At 43.7% G+C, this 21817-nt stretch overlaps 1 protein-coding gene across 1 annotated transcript; it reads right to left on the bottom strand.

Annotated features, from left to right (window-relative positions):
- Positions 1 to 6728: 6728 nt before the first annotated feature.
- Positions 6729 to 19479, bottom strand: LOC127652034 (GTPase IMAP family member 9-like). Its single transcript, XM_052138094.1, has 2 exons — positions 19455 to 19479; positions 6729 to 7534 (listed from the first exon to the last, which is right to left on the bottom strand). Exons 1-2 carry the CDS (start codon positions 19477 to 19479, stop codon positions 6729 to 6731), a joined length of 831 nt encoding a protein of 276 aa, XP_051994054.1.
- Positions 19480 to 21817: the final 2338 nt, after the last annotated feature.

Here is a 21817-nt window from a genome sequence, read left to right as displayed (position 1 = left end):
CCTTGGGACGGGTCACGTGAAACATCCACCTGTACCCTCTTGATACCCCAACAAAACCGCTCCATTCCCGCCACCTCTGGTGTTTCGGGAGTTAGCGGTTTACAGCTAAATGTTGGGTGTTCCATTGCTTCCTGCCATAGTCCAGGACACGGGACACTCGACATCCCCTCAACAGGAAGTGTCTGAATCGATACCCATCTCATAGAACCTGCAGCGGGAAACTACTGCCAGGTGTTTCTATGTGGGTCCTAAGAACAGTAGAAAAGGCTACAGAATTTAATTCATTCGCCATCCTCCGTGTTTCAATGGTGTGGTTCCCACTACCGTGAAACTGGAGCAAGCATATTTACTGTGGAAAGAACTGCAAATCTCATGGTCAAAGGGGCCATAGAACATGTTCTCCTTCCAGAGAGAGAGAGTCAGGTTACTACAACAGATACTTCCTGATTCCCAAGAAGGATGGGTGTTGTGTTGATTTTAGACATTCAAGACTTGAATCGCTCTGAGGGTGTTCAAGTTCAAGATGCTAACCGTCAGGACGGTCCTATCTCAAATCCAACATCACGATTGGTTGGTCACGATCGATCTCACGGACGCGTACTTTCATGTAGAAAGTCTGCTACAACACAGAAAGTTCCTGAGGTTCGCTTTGGGGGCGAAGCTTTCCAATATTGTGTTCTTCCGTTCGGTCTAGCCTTATCACCCCGCACATTCACAGAATGCATGGATGGAACACTAGCTCCTTTGCGACTGGGGGGAATCCGCATTCTGAATTACATTGACGACTGGTTGATATTAGCACAGTCACAAGATTACAGCATTACAGCACAGTGATATCATCTTAGCTCATCTGGTTTCTCTGGGGTTGAGGGTCAACGCCAAGAAAAGTGTCCTCTCTCCCACTTAGAAAACTACCTATCTGGGGATCGTATGGAATTTCGATCACAATGTGGGCACAATAGTCTCCCGCTCGAATCGAGTCCATTCAGAACACCCTGAGCAAAGTCAGGCTAGGCCAAGGTTGCACTGTTCGTCAGTATCAATGACTAATAGGTCTCATGGCAACTGCGTCCTCGGTGATCCCTTTGGACCTTTTTGCACATGAGTCCATTTCAGTTGTGGCTCAAAGCCAGGGGATTTCATCCAAGGGCCAATCCCCTAGGCTGATAAGGGTTACGCACCACATGCTACATACCCTTTCTATGTGGTTCAGACCCCGGTTCCTCACTTTGGGTCCCACTCTAGGTGCGTCTTGCCATCTCAGTTTGCTAAAGACAGACGCCTCCCTGATGGGCTGGGCAGTTGTCTTAAGTGGTCATCCAGCTCAAGGGGAATGGGAGTGTCCTCAGCTCGATTGTCACATTAACTGTCTCGAGTTGATGGCTGTATTTCTGGTCCTGAAATACATCCTCCAGAGGCTGCCATGTCTAGGTGCGGGTGGACAATACAGCAGTCTCTTACATAAACCATCAAGGAGGTCGACGTTCATGTCAGCTGGATTTTCTGGCACGTCGGATTCTCCTTGGGGCCCAGGGCAAGCTCCAGTCACTCTGGGCAGTTTATATCCCTGGATGCCTTAATGTGGGAGCAAATTTACTGTCAGACAGAAAATACAGACGGGGGAGTGGAAACTCCACCCCGAAGTAGTGGAACAAATCTGGGTGAGATTTTACAGGGCAGAAGTGGACCTTTTCACCTCTTCTCAGACAGTGCAATGTCCACTCTACTTCTCTCTGAGTCACCCAGCCCCCCCTGGGTCTGGACGCGATGGCGCATACATGGCCCTGAATGTGTCTGTATGCGTTCCCCCTGGTTTCTCTGCTCCCGGGGGTCTTGGCCAGAGTTCGCCAGCAAGGGTCCTGCCTCTTACTGATAGCGCCGCGCTGGCTGAACAGGATATGGTTAATATCTCTCAATATTTCGTCCCCGGTCCGAAATGTGGAACCTTTCATGTTTGGCCCCTGAAGGGTACAAACTGAGGGACACAGGGTTTTCTCCTGAGGTTATCGAGACCATTTTAAGTGCTAGGGCTCCCTCTACCAGAAGAATCTACACCAATAAATGGGGTGTCTTTGAAAAATGGTGCAGTACACATAATGCAGATCCAGTTAAACTGCCAGATTGCTTCAGTTCTGGACTTTCTGCAGGAAATACTGTCAGCAGGCATATGCCCCGCCACTCTCAGGGTCTATATTTCGGCTTGGCACGCCTTGATGGACGGGGTGCCATTGGGGAGACATCCTCTACTCGCTCGCTTCATTCGTGGAGCTAGGTGACTTACGCCTTCTGCTAGGACCAGGACCCCTTCATGGGGGTACTTGAGGGTCTGGTTGAGACTCCCCCTTTTGAACCTCTAGAGTCAGCACTGGACAGACTTCTGACTCTCCAGATGGTTTTTCTTATGGCGATTACCTCTCTAAAGAGAATTGGGGACCTACAGGCTCTGTCTGTCTTGCCAGCCTGTTTAGAGTTTGCCCCAGGAATGACCAAAGCAATTTTGCACCCTCATCCTGACTACCTGCCTAAGGTGGCTTTCTCGACCTTACACCTGGTCACTCTCAAAGCCTTCTGCTCCCTGCCATTAAGAACGCAGGAGCACGAAAGACTTCACAAACTTTAACGAAAACGAAAAACACATTGCCCTTCAGAATTATGTCCACTGCACTAGCCAGTGGCGTAAGTCAGGGCAACAATTTGTTTGCTATGGGGGCCGCATCAGGGGGGCGGCCGCCACCAAGCAGACTATGTCTCATTGGGTGAGGGACGCTATTGCCCTGGCCTATGAAGCACGCGGTCAAGCTTCGCCAGTAGGTATCAGGCTCACTCTACCAGAGGGCTCACCTCGTCTGAAGCCCTGGCTAGAGGTGTCCCTCTGCAGCATGTTTGTGATGCGGCAGGCTGGTCCTCTCCGCACACATTCATTAGATTCTAAAGTTTGGATGTTCATGCCACTCCGGGCTCTTATGTCCTTGAGTCGACATCTCAAGCTCATGTCTGAGACCTCTCATGCTCTTGTGAGCACACTACACAACCTTAGGGGGTCCAGACAGCCACAATGCAGCGACGTGGGTATTCTCGTTCCCAAAACACTTTTCCAGCACAGCATCATAAGTGTAGCTTTTTGAAAGGGAACGTCTCGGGTTACTTGAGTGTAACCCTTGTTCCCTGATAAAAGCGGAATAAGATGCTGCACTTCATTGCCGCACTGGGATGCCCTAGGACTGCTCTTCAGACAAAATACCTGACAATGCTCCTGTGACGTATCTATATATAGCCCTGCCCCAGGTGCATCCAATGATTACACTGGCAGAGGCTATAAATTCCGGTCAATGTTCATTGACGTGTTGCACACATATTCACAGCTGGTCACACCTAAAGTTGTTCCCAAATCACTTTTCCAGTGCAGCATCTCGTTCCGCTTTTATCAGGGAACAAGGGTTACACTCAAGTAACCCGAGACGTTTTGGTTGTGGGGAAAATGGACATCTTGAAAACGATTTCCCTAGGAAAGTGGATAGTGGACAGTGCAATTGGTGGATGATTGCAGAATGTAATTTCCGCTGTAGATGCAGAAATGCAGAAGTGTAGCTCGTGCGACCACAGATTTTATATATGCGGAGAGAAATACAAATAAGACAACAACAGTCAAACCAGTTTGTTGAAGAAAAAGAGAGTAAAAGTCTCGTAGAGAGTGATCAGACTACAGCTCGAACGAATGAATCAGAAGATGACCGTGTGTTTGAATTTGGCGAACAAAACGCGATAAATGTGAATGTTGAGGGTTCTGTGTTTGAATTGGAAGACTATTCTTCTAAAGCACCTAAAAAAAGAAAATCAATTAAAAGAAATACTAGTAAACAGATAAAAAGACTTGATGTTCGGAAGGTGAGCCATACAGAGTCAGAAAGTGAAGGTGAGGAATCTGAAGTTAGTGTTACAGGTAGCTTACCTCAGAGTGTTTTTTCTAGTCTTAGAGTATACAGCGTAGACGACATCAAACAGTTTTTATAAAGTGACAAAAAATTAGAGCTAAAATTAAAGTTTTTCCCATACGAACTGTAATTTATTAAGAAGGCAAAAACTTCAAAAAGTGAGAACCGTTTCTCTGATCAAGAAGTTTATTGGTTAAAAAGACGCAGACTACATGCTCAATCAGAAATCAGTGAAAATATTCAGAATGGTTAAAGGTTATTATTCTTCTTCATGTTTATTTTCTTTGTTATGTTCGGAGGTGTCTCTTTTCCTATTAATGGAGCAACAAAAAGTAGGAAAAGGGCACAGCTGTTTGAGATAATGACACAGAAAAAGAATGATGTTCTATTCATGCAAGAAGCCCATAGTGATTTATCAAACACTTTAGATTGGGCGATGGAGTTTAATGGGATATTAATGTAGTAATTCTACCTCGGTGAGTGGTGGGGTTGCTATTTTGTTTTCAAAAAGTTTTATACCGGCATCATAAAAAGTCAAGGAAATTGTAGACTTTTAAAAGTTAAAGCTTCTTATGAAAACATTTTTTTTTTATATTAATTTGTGTTCATGTTCTAAACATTGCAATTGATAGAATGCTTTTTTAAACACTCTGTGCAAAGTTTTAAGTGACTGTGATCCAGAGAGTTTATTTTTTATTTTTGGGGGAGATTTTAATTGTGCCGAAAATGCTTTCGATAGAAATCATATTGAGCCACATATGCAATCAAGTAAAAGGTTAGTTCAGATAATGAAATCACATGATATTAATGATATCTGGAGAAATTTTCATTATCCACAAAGACAATATACTTGGGTACATGCATATGAAAACCAGTTCCTCTTCGGTCGCTCTCTCGACGTTGTGTCGGAGAAGCGACACAGGGGTCTCTCTTGAGCGCCAAAATATGCCTCTGACTTATGAAAAAAGGCCAATGAGAAGTTGGCAGACAGTATTTGCATACCCCGCCCCCGGACATACGGGTATTTAAGCGAGCAAAAAGGTGAGTTCGTTCAGAAAATGTCTTTGGAGCCGATGGTAGTGCATGCAGTCAGCTGCGAGTCACACACACCAGTTCCTGCCTTTTCCTCTGACGCTCTGCATGCTGTTGGATTGACGGCGCATAACAGCGGCTTTCTCCTTCTTGCACGGCTGTGCATTTTTGCGCCTGGGCATTCGACAGCGCAGACAACTCGAAAGAGTTATTTTAAAAGAGTGATCTTATTTAAAAGAGTAATTTCCTCTAAAAGAGCAAAACACAGCGGCGTTGAACGTCCTTTTCAGGACGCGTCTTTTTAAAGACGTTTTTCCGCCATGGATGCGGTTGATTTCTCCCCACCTCTGACGGTCATAAAAGCTGCCACGCGTACCTGGGCTGCGATCACACGCAGGCAGCATTTTATGATTGATTATGTTCTCAGTGCGAGAACATAGCCATGACAGCATTGCGTTCGTGGCTTTCTTTTGTAATGAGAGAAAGCCTCTTCAGTGCTATAATTATATAACTTTTTCGGAGTATTGAATCTGTGGATGCACTTTCAAAAAAACATTTAATATGGAAAAAAGATTTATTCATGTGCTGCGCTAATAAACTGGAGTCCTTTTGCTCAATTCTATAGAGATTCGGAAGAGAGCGGTTAAGTTTTATGAGGATTTATATAAGAGTAAAATGTTGGATACACAAGGTCTGAATAAGGTTTTTCTTGAAATTTGCCATAGGTATCTGAAGAGGTTAATAATGGAATTAGTAAAGCATTGTCGAAGGAGGAACTAGAGAGATATCTTTAGAGTATGGAAAAACACCCAGAACTGATGGTATTTCAATTGATTTTATAAAAAGAAAATTGGGCATGGGTAGGTCCAGACCTACTGGAAGTTCTTAATCAGAGTTTAATTCATGGACTGTTGCCAAAAAGCTGCCATAGAGTAGTTATTACTTTACTCCTGAAAAAGGGAGATTTAAACGAGATTATGAACTGGAGGCCTGTGAGTTTGACTGGTACATTTGCAGAGTTGAAAAGCAGCTTTCTGAATTCAATTCATAAAAAGACTCAAAAAGACTTTAAAAGGCTCAGAGGATGCAAACTGAAAATTGTAGCTTTCTCTTTATTGAGAGAGTTTGAAGGATTATGACTGGATAAAGCCTTATTTTGTATGGATCCTTAAAAGTTATAACTCTCTAAGCTTCCTGTTTTTATCGAAATCTTTTTAAAGTCTGGGCTTTGTTTAAATTATAAAAGAGGAGTGTAAATTCCTTGTATTGGTTGCTGTAAGAGCCATTAATGTTTAGCTCACGTTTGGATCTGTCCAATGAACTGGGTTACTCTGTGATAGAAGAGAATCTTCTTAACTCTGGAATTTCAACTATTGGACATGTACAACGGTTAGCAGGATCTAATTTTAAAGATGTGAATTCTTTAACCTGGATCATAGTGATCCATTTCCAAATTTGTATCTAACTCCCTTTATAGGTGATTGTGAAGGCACTTTTAGAAGTCAAATAATTGATTGTAAAAGGCATGGATTTTGCATCTGGAAAGGAGTGTTATAAAATTTTTGTTAAAATTGTTTATTTCCTCTCTCGCTCTCTCTCTCTCTCTCTCTCTCTCTCTCTCTCTCTCTCTCTCTCTCTCTCTCTCTGGTCACCTTCACAAAATAAAATATCATTTTGGATTTGGTTTACACATCCTTTTTTTCTAAATAATTTTAACGTAATTTGTTAGGTTAAAAATGAGAAAGATTAGACTTGGTGAACTTTTTAATACTGTTTTTTAACCATTAAAGTATCGATAAACATGTTCCAACTGAAATCTACAAACTGTCTGAATATGAGTGAATTTTTGTAAGCAACTGCAAATGCCATGGCTGATAATATTATTGCTGCTCCTACACACTGGTTAAAGTTTTTTGTCTTTTTTGCTCTTGCTTCTTCTTTCTTCTTGTTTTCTTTTTCTTCACAGATTTTTCTTTGGGCTTCCTCGTACATGTCATTTGTGTAATGTTCTCCTCCATTGTCCTTTATCATTCTGTCTATCTTCTCTAACAGTTCAGTCACTTGATCTTCGTTTTTGGTTTTATTATTAAAAACATGATATCCAGCCTTGCAATTCTCAACAAGCTGTTTCAGCTCTTTGCTCTGCTCAATATACTCCTCAATTGGTTGGTCTAACAGATCTCCTCTTGTGAAAAGAACTATGATGTACTTCATAGCCTTTTCTGAAAAGTTCTCTTGAATCCATTTCACTGCGCTCTTGTCCTCCTCTGTGAATTTATGATCCAGTCTGTGGACCAGCAGGAATGCATGAGGTCCAGGAGCACACATGTACACACACTTCTCTATTTCTTCCTTCAGTTCATCATTATTGATTGATGTATCAAACAGTCCTGGAGTGTCAATCACTGAGACGTTTCTATCCACCCATGTTTTCTCCTGTTTTTCACAGCATCTTGTAACAGACTCAGAGCCAAAATCTTCTTGAAACTGATCTCTGCCCAGAATGGTGTTTCCTGTTGCACTTTTTCCTGATCCAGTTTTACCCACCAGCACAATCCTTAGATCAGAGTCTGAATAAAGACATTCATATGTGCACAAGGTGTCATTTTCGGGTAAATCATTTAAAACTTTGACTCAAAATAAATCATGAATGAATTTTGTAATAAGATCATACTGCATTTAAGACCCTTTATCAGGCTGCATGTAGAAGCTTCAAGAAATGAAGAATCTTGGTAAAAAAAAAAAAATTATTGGTAACAAATGTACAATAGTTTAAGGCTTGGCAGTTATTATTTTCAAACAATAATACAACATAAGATAATTACAGATAACAATAATGATCACCCTTAACAAAATTCTGTATGCATTTTCATGTTTGTTAAAGTGACCGCTGCATTTCACAGCTGCTTGTCTGTGTGATTCCTCAACACTCTCACAAAGAAATGCCACTCTATTGACTTTTATCTTGCACCACCAAAATGTCACTCTTGAATCATATGTGAAACATCACTTCGGTGCTGTATTCCACTTGTTTCAGAGGATTAGTTTACCCAAGGCTAGACTTTGGGCCTTTTCACACTGAGCTTAACTAGTTACACCTTTTGCACTAATCGTCAGCCAGGGAGGAAATTCAAGCATCCTATGTTGAGGTCCATTTTGGACAGAACGTGAACTACAAGTCCCAATATCATTGTCAATGAGAGTCTGGGTGCCACACCGCACAGAGCTCTTCACTTATTGCCTGCTCGTTATTCCAATTAATTCATGAAATGAAATGCAGCCAAAATGCAGTTGCATTTTGCTTGGTTTATTAAAGGCAGATGATATTTGCAAATAATGGTACACTGTTGTAGTCAGAAACTTACCATAGCAATAGCCACATACATTTAAACTCAGTTTTTCACAATAAATGATATGTAATCGTAGAAAACATTTCCTGTCGTAGGTCAGTTCGGATCATGACTTTATTTTAAGAATGTGAAATATCAGAATAATAGAGAGAATTATTTATTTCATCTTTTATTTCTTTCATCACATTCCCAGTGGGTCAGAAGTTTACATACACTTTGTATTTGGTAGAATTGTCTTTAAATTGTTTAAATTGGGTCAAATGTTTTGGGGATCCTTCCACAAGCTTCTCACAATAAGTTGCTGGAAGTTTGTCCCATTCCTCCAGACAGAACTGGTGTAACTGAGTCCGGTTTGTAGGCCTCCTTGCTCACCCATCAGATTGAGGTCGGGGCTTTGTGATGGCCACTCCTATACCTTGATTTTGTTGTCCTTAATCCATTTTTCCAAACTTTGGAGGTATGCTTGGGGTCATTGTCTATTTGAAAGACCCATTATCTATATCCACATAATTTCCTTCCTAGTGATGCCATCTATTTTGTGAAGTGCACCAGTCCCTCCTGCAGCAAAGCACCCCCACAACATGATGTGCACCCCCATGCTTCACAGTTGGGATGGTGTTCTTCTACTTGCAAGCCTCACCCTTTTTCCTACAAACATAACGATGGTCATTATGGCCAAACAGTTAAATATTTGTTTCATCAGACCAGAGGACATTTCTCCAAAATGGTGATGGTCAAATAGGACTCGTTTTACTGTGGATATAGATACTTGTCTACCCGTTTCCTCCAGCATCTTCACAAGGTCCTTTGCAGTTGTTCTGGGATTGATTTGGACTTTTTGCACCAAACTACATTCATCTTTAGGAGACAGAATGCATCTCCTTCCTGAGCGGTATGATGGCTGCGTGGTCACGTGGTGTTTATGCAAGCGTACTATTGTTTATACCGATGAACGTGGTACCTTCAGGCATTTGGAAATTGTTCCCAAGGATGAACAAGGCTTGGGGAGGTCCACAAATGTTTTTCTGAGGTCTTGGCTAATTTCTTATGATTTTCCCATGATGTCAAGCAAAGAGGCACTGAGTTTGAAGGAAGGCCTCAAAATACATCCAGGCAGGGTTGGGGAGTAACGGGATACATTTAACTGGATTACGTATTTAAAATACAAAATTTAAGTAACTGTATTCCACTAAAGTTACAATTTAAATATTTGGTAATTAGAATACAGTTACATTAAAAAAATATTTAGATTTTACTGAAGAGATTACTTTTGCATTTTATTGTCATTTGTTTCATTTAATATTTAGTTCTTTCAGATGGAAAACATTTATACATATAAATGATCCAAAGTGCATTTGAACAGCGGTGAAACACTTTCTTATGATGTGTTACATTCACACGAGCAGACAGAGAAGTACGTTTGAAGCAAGTTTGGAGCAGAAGAAATATAAATAACCTTGTGTAAATTGTCAGCTAAAACAATTATGCTAAGCTAAAATGCTATTTCTATCCATTTTACATGCACGTTACCAGACATGATAATGTTTTTTTATCAAGAAAATTCACATTGGATCATAATTTTTCTTTTTTCAAGTAAGACCTTTGATATTAAGGCAAACATCATATTCTTGATAATAAATTGTGTATTGTTTTCCTTAAAAAATATCTAAAAATTAGATTTATCTTGTTTAGAAACAACAGAGAATGTATTTTTAACATGTGTATTTTGTCTCATTGTACTGGCAGAGATTTTGTAGTCAAAAAAAGTGAAAAAAATCTACCAGTACTGAAGAAGTAATTCAAAGTATTTAGAATATGTTACTGACCTTGAGCAATCTAACAGAATACATTACAAATGACATTTTACAGCATGTATTCTGTAATCTGTAGTGGAATACATTTCAAAAGTAACCCTCCCAAACCTGTCCAAAGGTATATCTCCAATTGACTCCAATTATCTTATCAATTTGCAATTTTCTAAGGGCTTGACATCATTTTCTGTAATTTTCCAAGCTGCTTTAAGACACAGTTAACTTAATGTAAACTTCTGACGTACTGGAATTGTGATATAGTCGATTAAACGTGAAACAATCGGTCTGTAAACAACTATTGGAAAAAAAGTAGATGTCCTAAACACCAAAACTATAGTTTGCTAATATTAAATCTGTGGAGCGGTTAAAAAATGAGTTTTAATGACTTCAACCAAAGTGAATGTAAACTTATTACTTCAAATGTATGCTATTTACACCCCAGAGCAAATAATGGCAAATATTATTTGCACCCCAACCCTGGTGCAAATAATGGTAGATACTAATTGCACACTGGTGCTAATAGTGTCAGATATTATTTCCTCTCATATTTAAATGCTGTCATACAGTATGGGTATCACTGCAGCATGTTTATTGTGTTTATTACTGGAGTAACACCATTATTTGAATAAAAGATACGGAATACGTGTGATCGCCAGCCCCCGCCTTCAGATCAAACATTTCTCTGCACTGCCCGACATTCACCGTGACCAAATCACTGTAATGTAATCAACATTTACATTACTTTTTATATATTATTTTAAGTAGTATTAAAGGAAATATTAAGAGTGGAAACAGGAAATCAAATGGAAATAAAAGAGTGGGACAAAACGCAAATTGGAACTGTGATGACAACAATACACATTCACACATCGTCTTTACATCCCACACCACTGCAGTGACACCTATTGTCTAGTTTGTTGTATATTTTAGTGATTCCACCAGACTATTGGGGTGACAATAGCTGCACTGTGTGGCAGATGCCATTTACACCTAAACCTGAACCTGAACCCGGCCCCTAGAACTCAAAGCATGAATCACCCCTATTGTAATAAATGTATTGATCATCTTATTAATTGATCATCTGTTTTCCCCTTTTTTTATGTTTTATGTAGGAAATCAAGTCTTAACCATGTCTAAAACTTTTTGTGATTGGATCACAAAAAACACATACAAAGAATCAAAAACTCATGTGACAGCATTGCATTTGAGGTCCTTTATGCCTCCCAGTAAATCTGCACCCCTCACCTGTCAATCAACAGCTGCACTAAAACAAGAGATTAAACTTTGCTGTTCCGAGCGTATATATATATATATATATATATAAAAAACAGTAGACTGGAAAATTAAAAAACAAGCATGAGAAATTCACAGATCTCCTTCAGTGTATTTGACACAGATCAACACAGATGAGAATCACGGACATCTGAAGCTCCTTTCATACAGTTTCATACAGTAAAAGTCTGTTATGACTTTTTTGTGGTTTACGTTTACCAGGTTTAAACAGCATTGTGTTTTGTCTGACCACATGTTATCGAATCACACAAGACACATTTTAATACCATGTGTTAGCGTGACTTAATCAGGTAGTTCTTACTGTATATTGCACCAAGTGAGCAATTTTTGTCATGTGCAGTAAGATTATTTAAACATTTTCAATGTGGAAGAGCAACTTTAGGAAAACAATTTTAAATGGCATTGTGGACGGCAAGCGTTTTGAATACAAAAAAGCTGTTTTCAAATGTATCCAGATTAATGTGGATGTAGCCTGTATTGAATTCATTTGACATTCTGTTTTTTTATTGGTTGTTCTCTATGGGAACAAAAAGTTTACCTTTTAGAATGAGCTAAACTGCATGATATATTACTATTTCCCTGTCTTGTATAAGTTAGTACACAAGTTTATGTTGGACTTTGTGGGATAGACCTAAATTGGGGTGAGCCCCATGGTGAACACAAGAGCATCTGTGTATGCAGTCTTCCAACTAACACACATCTTTCTATGTATCTGCATACATATTTTAAACGGCAACAACTATGACAAAATTATGATATGTGGAGTCTCTTCTCTGTTTCCAAGAGTGGCCACATTTTCTCTATTAGGAGCTTTCTTTAATTGTCATAGTTGATCTAGGTAATCAGCTTTTGAAGAAAGCGGCATTCTGAAATGTCACATAAATTTGAATGCAGCAATTTAAGGGATTAAAAGAGAAAGCTGAGAAAGACTGTAAAGAGAAAGTGATTTATTACACACTGTTTCTGTCGGAGAACACAGCTTTTATGTGTTGATGTCAGGGCCATCGCTAGACTTTAGTGCCATCCGGGGCTAAACCCACAAGAATCCTTCCTTCCATGACAGACAACATATTGCAAGCAAGTGATGCTGGAGTGATCTTTAGTACTGATGACTTTCAAATACTGATGCTCCATCAGTCATAATGCAGCACATTTGACATGAAAGGCAGAAATAGCTCAAATGCTTTGTGTACCAATGGCATGGTAAAGAGAGAAACTTAAACACCTGTTAAATCTCTCATCATCTCCACCTCTTTAGTGTTCCATCCTGACACTGAAATTAACGGGGGCTCTGGGCAAACAAGCCCCCTAAATGTGAAATGTTTTATTCAATTGATGCTAAGTTTTTTTAAGGTTCCGATTTACTGGCATAACAATCACACACCATACAATTGATCCTTGTTAAAAATCATTGTTATTGTTTGTTCCCCGTCTGTCGCTCTCTCAATGTTGTGTCGGAGAAGCGACACTAGGGGTCTCTCTTGAGCGCCAAATATGCGTCTGAACTATGAAAAAAGGCCAATGAGAAGTTGGCAGACAGTATTTGCATACCCCACCCCCAGACATACGGGTACATAAGCGGGCAAATACGCTGAGTTCATTCAGAAATTTTCTTCGGAGCCGATGGTAGTGCATGCAGTCTGCTGCGAGTCACACACCAGTTCCTGCTTTTCCTCAGATGCTCTGCATGCTGTTGGATTGACGCATAACAGCAGCTTTCTCCTTCTCTGCACGGCAGTGCAGCTTTGTCCCTGGACGCTTCGACAGCGCAGAAAATAACTCTTCATTGAGTTTATTAAAAGAGTGATTACCCTTTTGTGTAAAAGAGTATTTCCTCTAAAAGAGCAAAACACAGCGGCGTTGAGCGTCCTTTTCAGGACACGTCTTTTTAAAGATGCCTTTCCGCCCCTGTGTTGTTCCTGGATGCAGTAGATTGCTCTCTGCTTCAGACGGCCACAGGCATTGTCTCGTGTGTCTGGGCAGTGATCACACGAGGCTGCATTTGTGGATGGCTCATGCTCTCACTGCGAGGGCATGACCATGACAATGTTGCGGTCACGGCTTGCTTTCAACTGAAAGCACGCCACTCCATCCGCCCCCCACATTGCTCCTTCTTCCCACGGGATTGAGGACGATGCGGCTGGCACTGGAGGCGATTCGGGGATGGCAGCGGGTGCAGTTCCAGTGGGTACGCCCCCTTGGACCACCCGCCCCCCAGCACGCTCGTTGATTCCCGTCCGTGCTCGAGGTAACAGCGGCTCGCCTCGCAGCCAGTCTGCTTATCCTCTTGATCTCGAAGTGGATGAGCTCGCCGCTGCATCTGACAGCGTGGCATCTGACGCTGAACACTCCCCTGGGCTTCCGCCTTCGGGCCAGCACCCCCAGGCGGAGTAAGACATGCAGATGACCGACATGCTTTTCCAGGCCGCCGCCGGTGTGGGGTTGGATTGGAACCCTCCATCCTCCCCATAGCCATCGCGGTTGGATGACTGGTTCCTGGGGTCCAGGCGCCGCTCACAGCCTCGCCCCCCACGGTCCCATTTTCCCGGAGGTGCATGATGAGCTGACTTCATCATGGAGAGCACCTCTCTCCACTCGTCACAGCGCACTAGCTCATCCGCTCTTGCTACCCTCGACGGCTGAGTGGCCCACGGGTACGCGGCGATTCCCCAGGTGGATAGGGCTGTTGCGCTCCACTTATGCCCCGGAAACGCTACCACCTGGCGGGGTCGTCCTGTGCTCCCCTCCAAGGCCTGTAGGACAACATCCTCGCTCAATGCGAAGGCCTACAGTGCCGCCGGACATACCGCTTCCGCCCTGCACACCATGGCCCTCCTGTAAGTCCACCAGGCCAAGGCGCTCAGAAATCTGCACGGGGGTAGCCCTGATCCCGATGTGCTGCAGGAATTGCGCTCATCGACCGACCTCGCCCATAGAGCCACGAAGGTCACAGCGCAGTCACTCTGGCAGGCGATGGCCATGCTCGTGGTCCAGGAACATCATTTGTGGCTGAACCTGGTCGAGATGCGTGAAACCGACAAAGCTCGCTTCCTCAACGCCCCTGTCTCCCAGTTCGGCCTCTTCGGCGACACCGTCGAGGATTCGCCCAGCAGTTCTCCGCGGTGAAGAAGCAGACGGAGTCGATCTCTCACATCCTGCCACCATGTGCCATGCCTGTCTGCTCGCCGAGGGCATCCTCCTGCTGATAAGAAACACCCTGCTCTGCCTCAACCCGGGCCCAGCTCTCAGACGAGCACCCCATAGGAAGCGCACGCCCCCTGTCTCATGGACCCCCTCGAGGACCCGGAAGGCTCCCAGGTGCTCCTGAGACATTCGACCCAGAGTCCGAGGCGTTAGCTCCGGAGGTGGTAAGACCAATCCGGGAGGAGAATCTTTTGTTGAATTTATTTCATTTGCTGCACCCCCTAGCCGGGGCTGCGGTACCCACATTCTCAATAACAGAGCTTTTTCCTTTGTCTCTGGGTCACCTGGCCCACAAATGCCGTTCTCACGGCACTTTGCTTCCAGATCTCAACAGTCCCGGCATTCCTGAACGCAATTCCTTCGCCCTCAGCCCCACGACTGTTCCCCGGCCGGGCGGTCCAAACGAGTCCAGAGGACGCCTACATCGGACCTCCTCCTCAGTCACGAACCCGCACCCTGCCAGGTGTGCGGAGCAAGGTAAGTGCTTTGAGTTTTTTCTCAGCACTAAAGTCTCAGGCCGCACCCTTGCCTCCCGACGCTGCACTACCTGCTCCGCCCCGCTGCGATGCCCCGCTGGGTACATCAAAAATACTCGTACCCTTGGTGCCCCTAGCACAGAGTTTGGATGCGTGGCTTTCACTGCCCAACCCATAACGCTGGCTGGCCCGGACCATCCGACTCGGTTACGCAATTCAGTTTTACGCAATTCTGCCCCCCTTCGTGGGCATCCGCTTTACTGCAGTCCCTGTGCACGGAAATCGTTACTCTTTTATTCAAAGATGCGATAGAGCCTGTCCCTCCAACCGAAATGAAGGAGGGTCTCTACAGCCCTTACTTCATTGTACCCAAGAAAGGCGGTGGCCTAGTTTTCAACCGAGCTCTGCTCAAACTCCCGTTCAAAATGCTCACGCAAAAACACATCCTAACTTGCGTCCGCCATCTTGATTGGTTCGCAGTGGTAGACCTGAAGGACGCGTACTTCCACATCTTGATTCTGCCTCGACACTTTTCGACAGCCAGGCGTACCAGTACAAGGTCCTCCCCTTCGGCATGTCTCTGTCCCCTCGCATCTTCATGTAAGTCGCAGAGGCAGCTCATGCCCTGCTCCGAGAAGCCGGCATCCGCATACTCAATTACCTCGACGATTGGCTCATCCTGGCCCGCTCGCGAGAATTAATATGTGCGCACAGAGACCAGGTGCTCAGGCACCTCAGCCGCTTGGGGATTCAGGTCAACTGGGAAAATAGCAAGCTCACCCCGGTTCAGAGCATCTCTTTTCTCGGGATGGAGTTAGACTCAGTCTCAATAACAGCACGTCTCACCAACGAGCGTGCGAAGTCAGTGCTGAAATGCCTCGCCTCTTTCAAGCCCGGCACAATGGTCCCTTTAAAACTCTTCCAAAAGCTCCTGTAGAGGGGCCCCGCTGCACTTGCATATCAATCGCCTAGGGTTGCTGACTGTTTTCTTTGCCCTGCGGAAATTCCTCCCACTGGTTCAGGGCAAACATGTCCTAGTCAGGTCAGACAGCACCACTGTGGTAGCGTACATAAATCGCCAAGGTGGCGTACGCTCCCGCCACATGTCACGACTCGCCCGTCGTTGCATGCCACTCACATCCCCGGCAACCTCAATGTGATAGTGGACGCACTGTCACGACACCGCTTGCCCAGCGGAGAGTGGAGGCTTCACCCCCAGTCGGTCCAGCTGATTTGGGAACGATTCGGCAAGTCTCAGGTAGGCCTGTTTGCCTCCCGAGAGACCTCCCATTGACAACTCTGGTATGCCCGAACAGAGGCTCCCCTCGGGGCAGACGCACTGGCACACAGCTGGCCCTCGGGGCTGCGCAAGAACGCATTTCCCCCAGTGAGCCTTCAGGGAGGTCGAGGAGCAAGTTACCCTAGTGGCTCCTTACTGGCCCATTCGGACCTGGTTCACGGACCTCATGCTTCTCACGACAGCCCCTCCCTGGCGAATTCCCCTGAGGAAGGACCTTCTTTCTGGCATCCGCACCCAGACCTTTGGAACCTCCACGTCTGGCCCCTGGATGGGACGCGGAAGATCTAGCTGGTCTACCACCGGCCGTCGTAGACACAATCAACCAAGCCAGAGCTCCTAAAAACCCATGTGATGTATTCACCACCTTTACCTCCCCTTCAGGGTAGGTGTGGTCTCCGCAGGGTATTTTCCCCCTTGTAAAAAATAGGAAATTGGGTAAGACCCCCTTCCTTCGATGCGTGTAAGGGCCCCGGCCATTCTTGCTCTATGCGGAGAAACATAGAGAGAAAAGAGGCCCAGCCAAGCTTGGCCCGTTCCCAGGTTGGCAAGAGGTTTCCCCTGTCTAGGTTAACCAGAAGGATTCCGACGACTTTTATGGGGCATTGGGGAAAGGTATGTGCAGTCTGACACAGCTGGTCGTATTGCACGTAAAATACCTGCACGCTCCTGTGTCAGCAGAACACGTACACGGCTCAGAGCATGGCGTGATTTAGTGTCACTTCTCCGACACAACATCGAGAGAGCGACAGACGGGGAACGTCTTGGTTACGTATGTAACCTCCATTCCCTGATGGAGGGAACGAGACATTGTGTCCTCCCTGCTACTTTGCTGAGCTGAGCCACTGTTGTGGCCGGACAATTTCTGGATCCTCAGAAAAATCCTGAATGAACTCAGCGTATTTGCCCGCTTATGTACCCGTATGTCCGGGGGTGGGGTATGAAAATACTATCTGCCAACTTCTCATTGGCCTTTTTTCATAGTTCAGAGGCATATTCGGCGCTCAAGAGAGACCCCTAGTGTCGCTTCTCCGACACAACGTCTCGTTCCCTCCATCAGGGAACGGATGATACATATGTAACCTAGACTTTTTCTGTGTTTTGACTTTATTGTCTCTTCAGACAGAAATTCATCTTTGACACTGTCATAAAAAATACATCTTATCAGACAATACTGTACATCCACATACAAACCACTTAATGAAACACATGGAACACACATTTCTTTCCATTAAAAACATACATAGAACTAGTGAATGCAATATGCATATTTAAGTGAAGCAGAACATGAAGTTTTAATGAATGCAAACAAGCATTATTACATTGGTTTACGATTGAGAGTTTGCGTGACAGAAATTATACTGAATCATTGGTGAATTTTTAAATTAATAAAACTATAAAGTTCTAATGTACATATAGAAGCTTAATTCAACATTATTTATAGATCTCTCTCATCTACATTATTGTTTAATAGGTCGACTGTTATGTTATTTATTTGACTGATCTTCATTATAAGTAGTATATTAATATTATGATAATAGTTTTTATATATATATATATATAAATTATAATTTCAGGATTATATATATATATATATATATATATATATATATATATATATATATATATATATATATATAATATAAGACACTTAACTCCAACCTGGAGTTAAGTGTCTTGCTCAAGTACACAATGGTCGACATTCTTATTAACAGTTATGTTCTTTAGCCCACTACGCCACCACCACTCCTTTATTTTTAATACAATTTGATGTACCCAGTTGGGGTTTCTAAAAACTTAGAATCATATCATCTTTAATTTCCCACAGTTGTCATCATTTTACATTGATTTAATGTAATGTTTTTTTAGTAGGCCACACATGATTATTCATAAGATGAAGATATGCTGTATCAGAGGTGGACAGTGATAGCAGTTTCATGTCCATTTTGTTCTTTTCTCATTTGATGTGCCATTCAAACTTTTATGTTGTATTGTCATGTACAGTAGGGTCCATCTGCAACTTGGTATGGAATGAAATTATGTTGTTTTAATTGAAGATCATGTGTCTGACTATACGTTATAGATGTTCATGATCTCAGCATTAGTAACTAATCACTTCCTTGTTAATGGGAAGCTATAATAGGTCCCTATTGAAATGCAGAAAATGGTGTAGAGGGGTCTGAGCATCAGAAAGATATATATTTTGATTGAATCACCTGACCACCAGCTACATGTGGGTGACTCTAAATGACAGCATGTCTCATATATATTTTCAGATAATAAAGTACAAATCTGGAAATGTGTGCATTTATATGTACAGTAGCCTACATGAATTAGAGTGATAAGAAATCAAATATCTTACCTCTATTTCTGTCGTCTGTGAAAAGAACACCTATTATCTAGTTAGTGAAGAAGAATAATGAGTGATTAATTGCTTAAGCTTTTAATTAGCAGACATTACCTGCATATTGATACAATGGAATTTCATTTTATAAATAACATCAATATCATTGACTGAAGGAACTGTAAATAGAATGTGGGTGCCATAAAAATGTTATTCTGTGAAATGTATAGAACAAAAATTATTTATTAGAAGGGCTAAATATAAATACATAAAACCCTGTCTTCACAGTGAAGAGTGTGGGGCCTTTCCAATGTGTTCTGCATTAAAACAATATTACGGTTTTAAAACATTCCCATTAAAAGTTAAAGCACAATGTACACAGTTTGTTCACTTTTGAATGCAAATCTGCGGTATGAGACTGGAAATGCCGGAGGTAAAGATTGCAATTTACCATAATATTGCTTTAAAAGTATAATATTGAGCGTAATCTGAACATTCTCGCCCACTGTGCCACTATTAAAAGGGTAACTCTGGAACATAAACTACTCTGGAGCAGGTTATATTCAGAGAGTAAGTTGCTATAGCTACTAACATACCTTGAAAGTTACCTCTGTTTTTGTAACAGAAAGTTGAGGTAATCCGCTTATTCTGAGTAAACTTAAGTTACTTAACCTGCTTTCTGGAATACCCCTCTGGATTCATATCTCGAGGTTACCAGAGTCAGCCAGATCCAGCTCCATTCCCGCTTGGTTTCGGACTCCACTGCTATATGTCGCTGAGTGATGAAGTCTTAATGCATCCGGTGCCAGCCAGACATCACTTAAGTATATTACAATGGACTTCAGAGGATGATGCCAACTCCAACCATAAGATATGGGAAACATCATATACCACTGCCTGAACTCTGAACTTAGCATAGATCGCACTGAAATTACCAGCCGGTTGATCTGTGAACCTCACTGATCTCTGCCTGCTTCACCTCGGTCTAATGATGGACTACGTCAACTATCAATTAATTACCAACAAAACCCTTAATCAGCCAACTAACAAAAGACATCTATATGCATCTATATGGATTCTGCAGTTAATCCAGGATATAAAATACATATAACTTTTTATTGTAATGAACAAAGATTGCATCTCTACATGAGTGGATGTGTATCATAAGTGGGGACACATTTGTTTGCATTTTGCAATTCCACTAGAAAAGAAGTGAGACTTACGGAAAATGTGGTGCGAGTAAAGTGTGATTTTTTTTGCACTAGAGAAAACTTTGCAAGAAGAGGAGTTACCCTGCACGGAGGAAGCCTGGGGCCTCTGTCTGGAGCCAGGCCATTGGAGAAACCGCAGGAGTCAGGTGCGCTGCCATATTGGTGGCAGTGAAGGCCGTGGGTCTCGACGGACCAGACCCGGGTGGCAAAGACTAGCTCTAGGGATGTGGAAGGTCACCTTGCTGGGGGGAAATGAGCCGGAACTGGTGAGGGAGGTGGAGCGCTACCACTTGGATCTGGTGGGGCTTACTTCGACGCACAGTCTTAGCTCTGGATCCGTACTCCTGGATTGGGGATGGACTCTATTCTTCTCTGGAGTTTCTCAGGGTGTGAGGTGACGGGCGGGTGTGGGGATACTCATGAGTCCCCGGCCGAGCGCTGCTACATTTGAGTGTACCCCGGTGGATGAGAGGGTCGCCTCCCTACGCCTATGGGTTGTGGGGAGAAAAACTCTGACTGTTGTCTGTGCATATGCACCGAAAAACAGTTCAGAGTATTCGGCCTTCTTGGAGAACTTGGAGTCCTGAACAGGGCTCCATAGTGATGCTGGGTGACTTCAACGCACATGTGGGAAATGACAGGGACACCTGGAAAGGTGTGATTGGGAGGAACGGCCTCCCTGATCTGAACCCGAGTGGGTGTTTGTTATTAGACTTATGTGCTAGGCATGGATTATCTATAACAAACACCATGTTCGAACATAATGATGCTCATAAGTGTACGTGGTATCAGAGCACCCTAGGCCGAAGGTCAATGATCGATTTTGTAATCATGTTGTCGGATCTGAGGCCAGCTGTCAACCGATCACCATCTGGTGGTTGTTGGGTCAGGGGGTGGGGAAAGAATCTGGACAGACAATTTCCCTGGGGGAGGTCACTGAGGTAGTCAAATAACTCTGCAGTGACAAAGCCCAGGGATTGATGAGATTGTCATGGATGACACGCCTCTTCAACATTGCGTGGAAGTCTGGGACAGGACGGGTTGGTGATTTCCTTCATCAAAAAGGGCGATCAGAGAGTGTGTTCCAACTACAGGGGTATCACACTTCTCAGCCTCCCTGGTAAAGTTTACTCCAAGGTGCTGGAGAGGAGGGTTTGGCCGATTGTTGAACCTTGGATTGAAGAGGAACAATGCATGTTCTGTCCTGGCCATGGAACGACGGACCAGATCTTTCTCTCGCAAGGATCCTGGAGGGGTCCTGGGAGTATGCCCATCCGGTCCACATGTATTTTGTGGATCTGGAGAAGGCGTATGACCGGGTCCCCCGGGAGAGACTGTGGGAGGTGCTGCGGGAGATCGGGGTGGGGGGGTCCCTTCTTATGGCGATCCAATTCCTGTATGTCCAAAGCGAGAACTGTGTCCGGGTCCTCTGCACAAAGTCGCGTTCATTCCATGTGGGGGTTGGTCTCCGCCAGGGCTCATGGCAGGATATCGAGGTGTAGTCGGGGTGGGGAAGGTGTGCGTTTCGGTGGGCTGGGGATCTTGTCGCTGCTTTTTGCAGATTATATAGTCTTCATGTCATCATCGGTCCGTGACCTTCAGCTCTCACTAAATCGCTTGTCAGTCGAGTGTGAAGCGGCTGGGATGAGGATTAGCACCTCTAAATCTGAGGCCATGGTTCTCAGCAGGAAACTGATGGAGTGCGTACTGATGGAGTATTGCCCCAAATGAAGGAGTTCAATCACCTCGGGGTCTTGTTCACGAGTGAGGGGACAATGGAGTGAGAGGTTGGCCGGAGAATAGGTGCAGCGGGGGTGGTATTGCACTCGCTCTATCACACCATTGTCACGAAAAGAGAGCTGAGCCG

This window comes from Xyrauchen texanus, chromosome 11 (assembly GCF_025860055.1).
Source record: "Xyrauchen texanus isolate HMW12.3.18 chromosome 11, RBS_HiC_50CHRs, whole genome shotgun sequence".
Lineage (NCBI taxonomy): Eukaryota > Metazoa > Chordata > Actinopteri > Cypriniformes > Catostomidae > Xyrauchen > Xyrauchen texanus.
The sequence above is the reverse complement of the archived record's forward strand: the minus strand, read 5'-3'. Positions and strand labels throughout refer to the sequence as shown.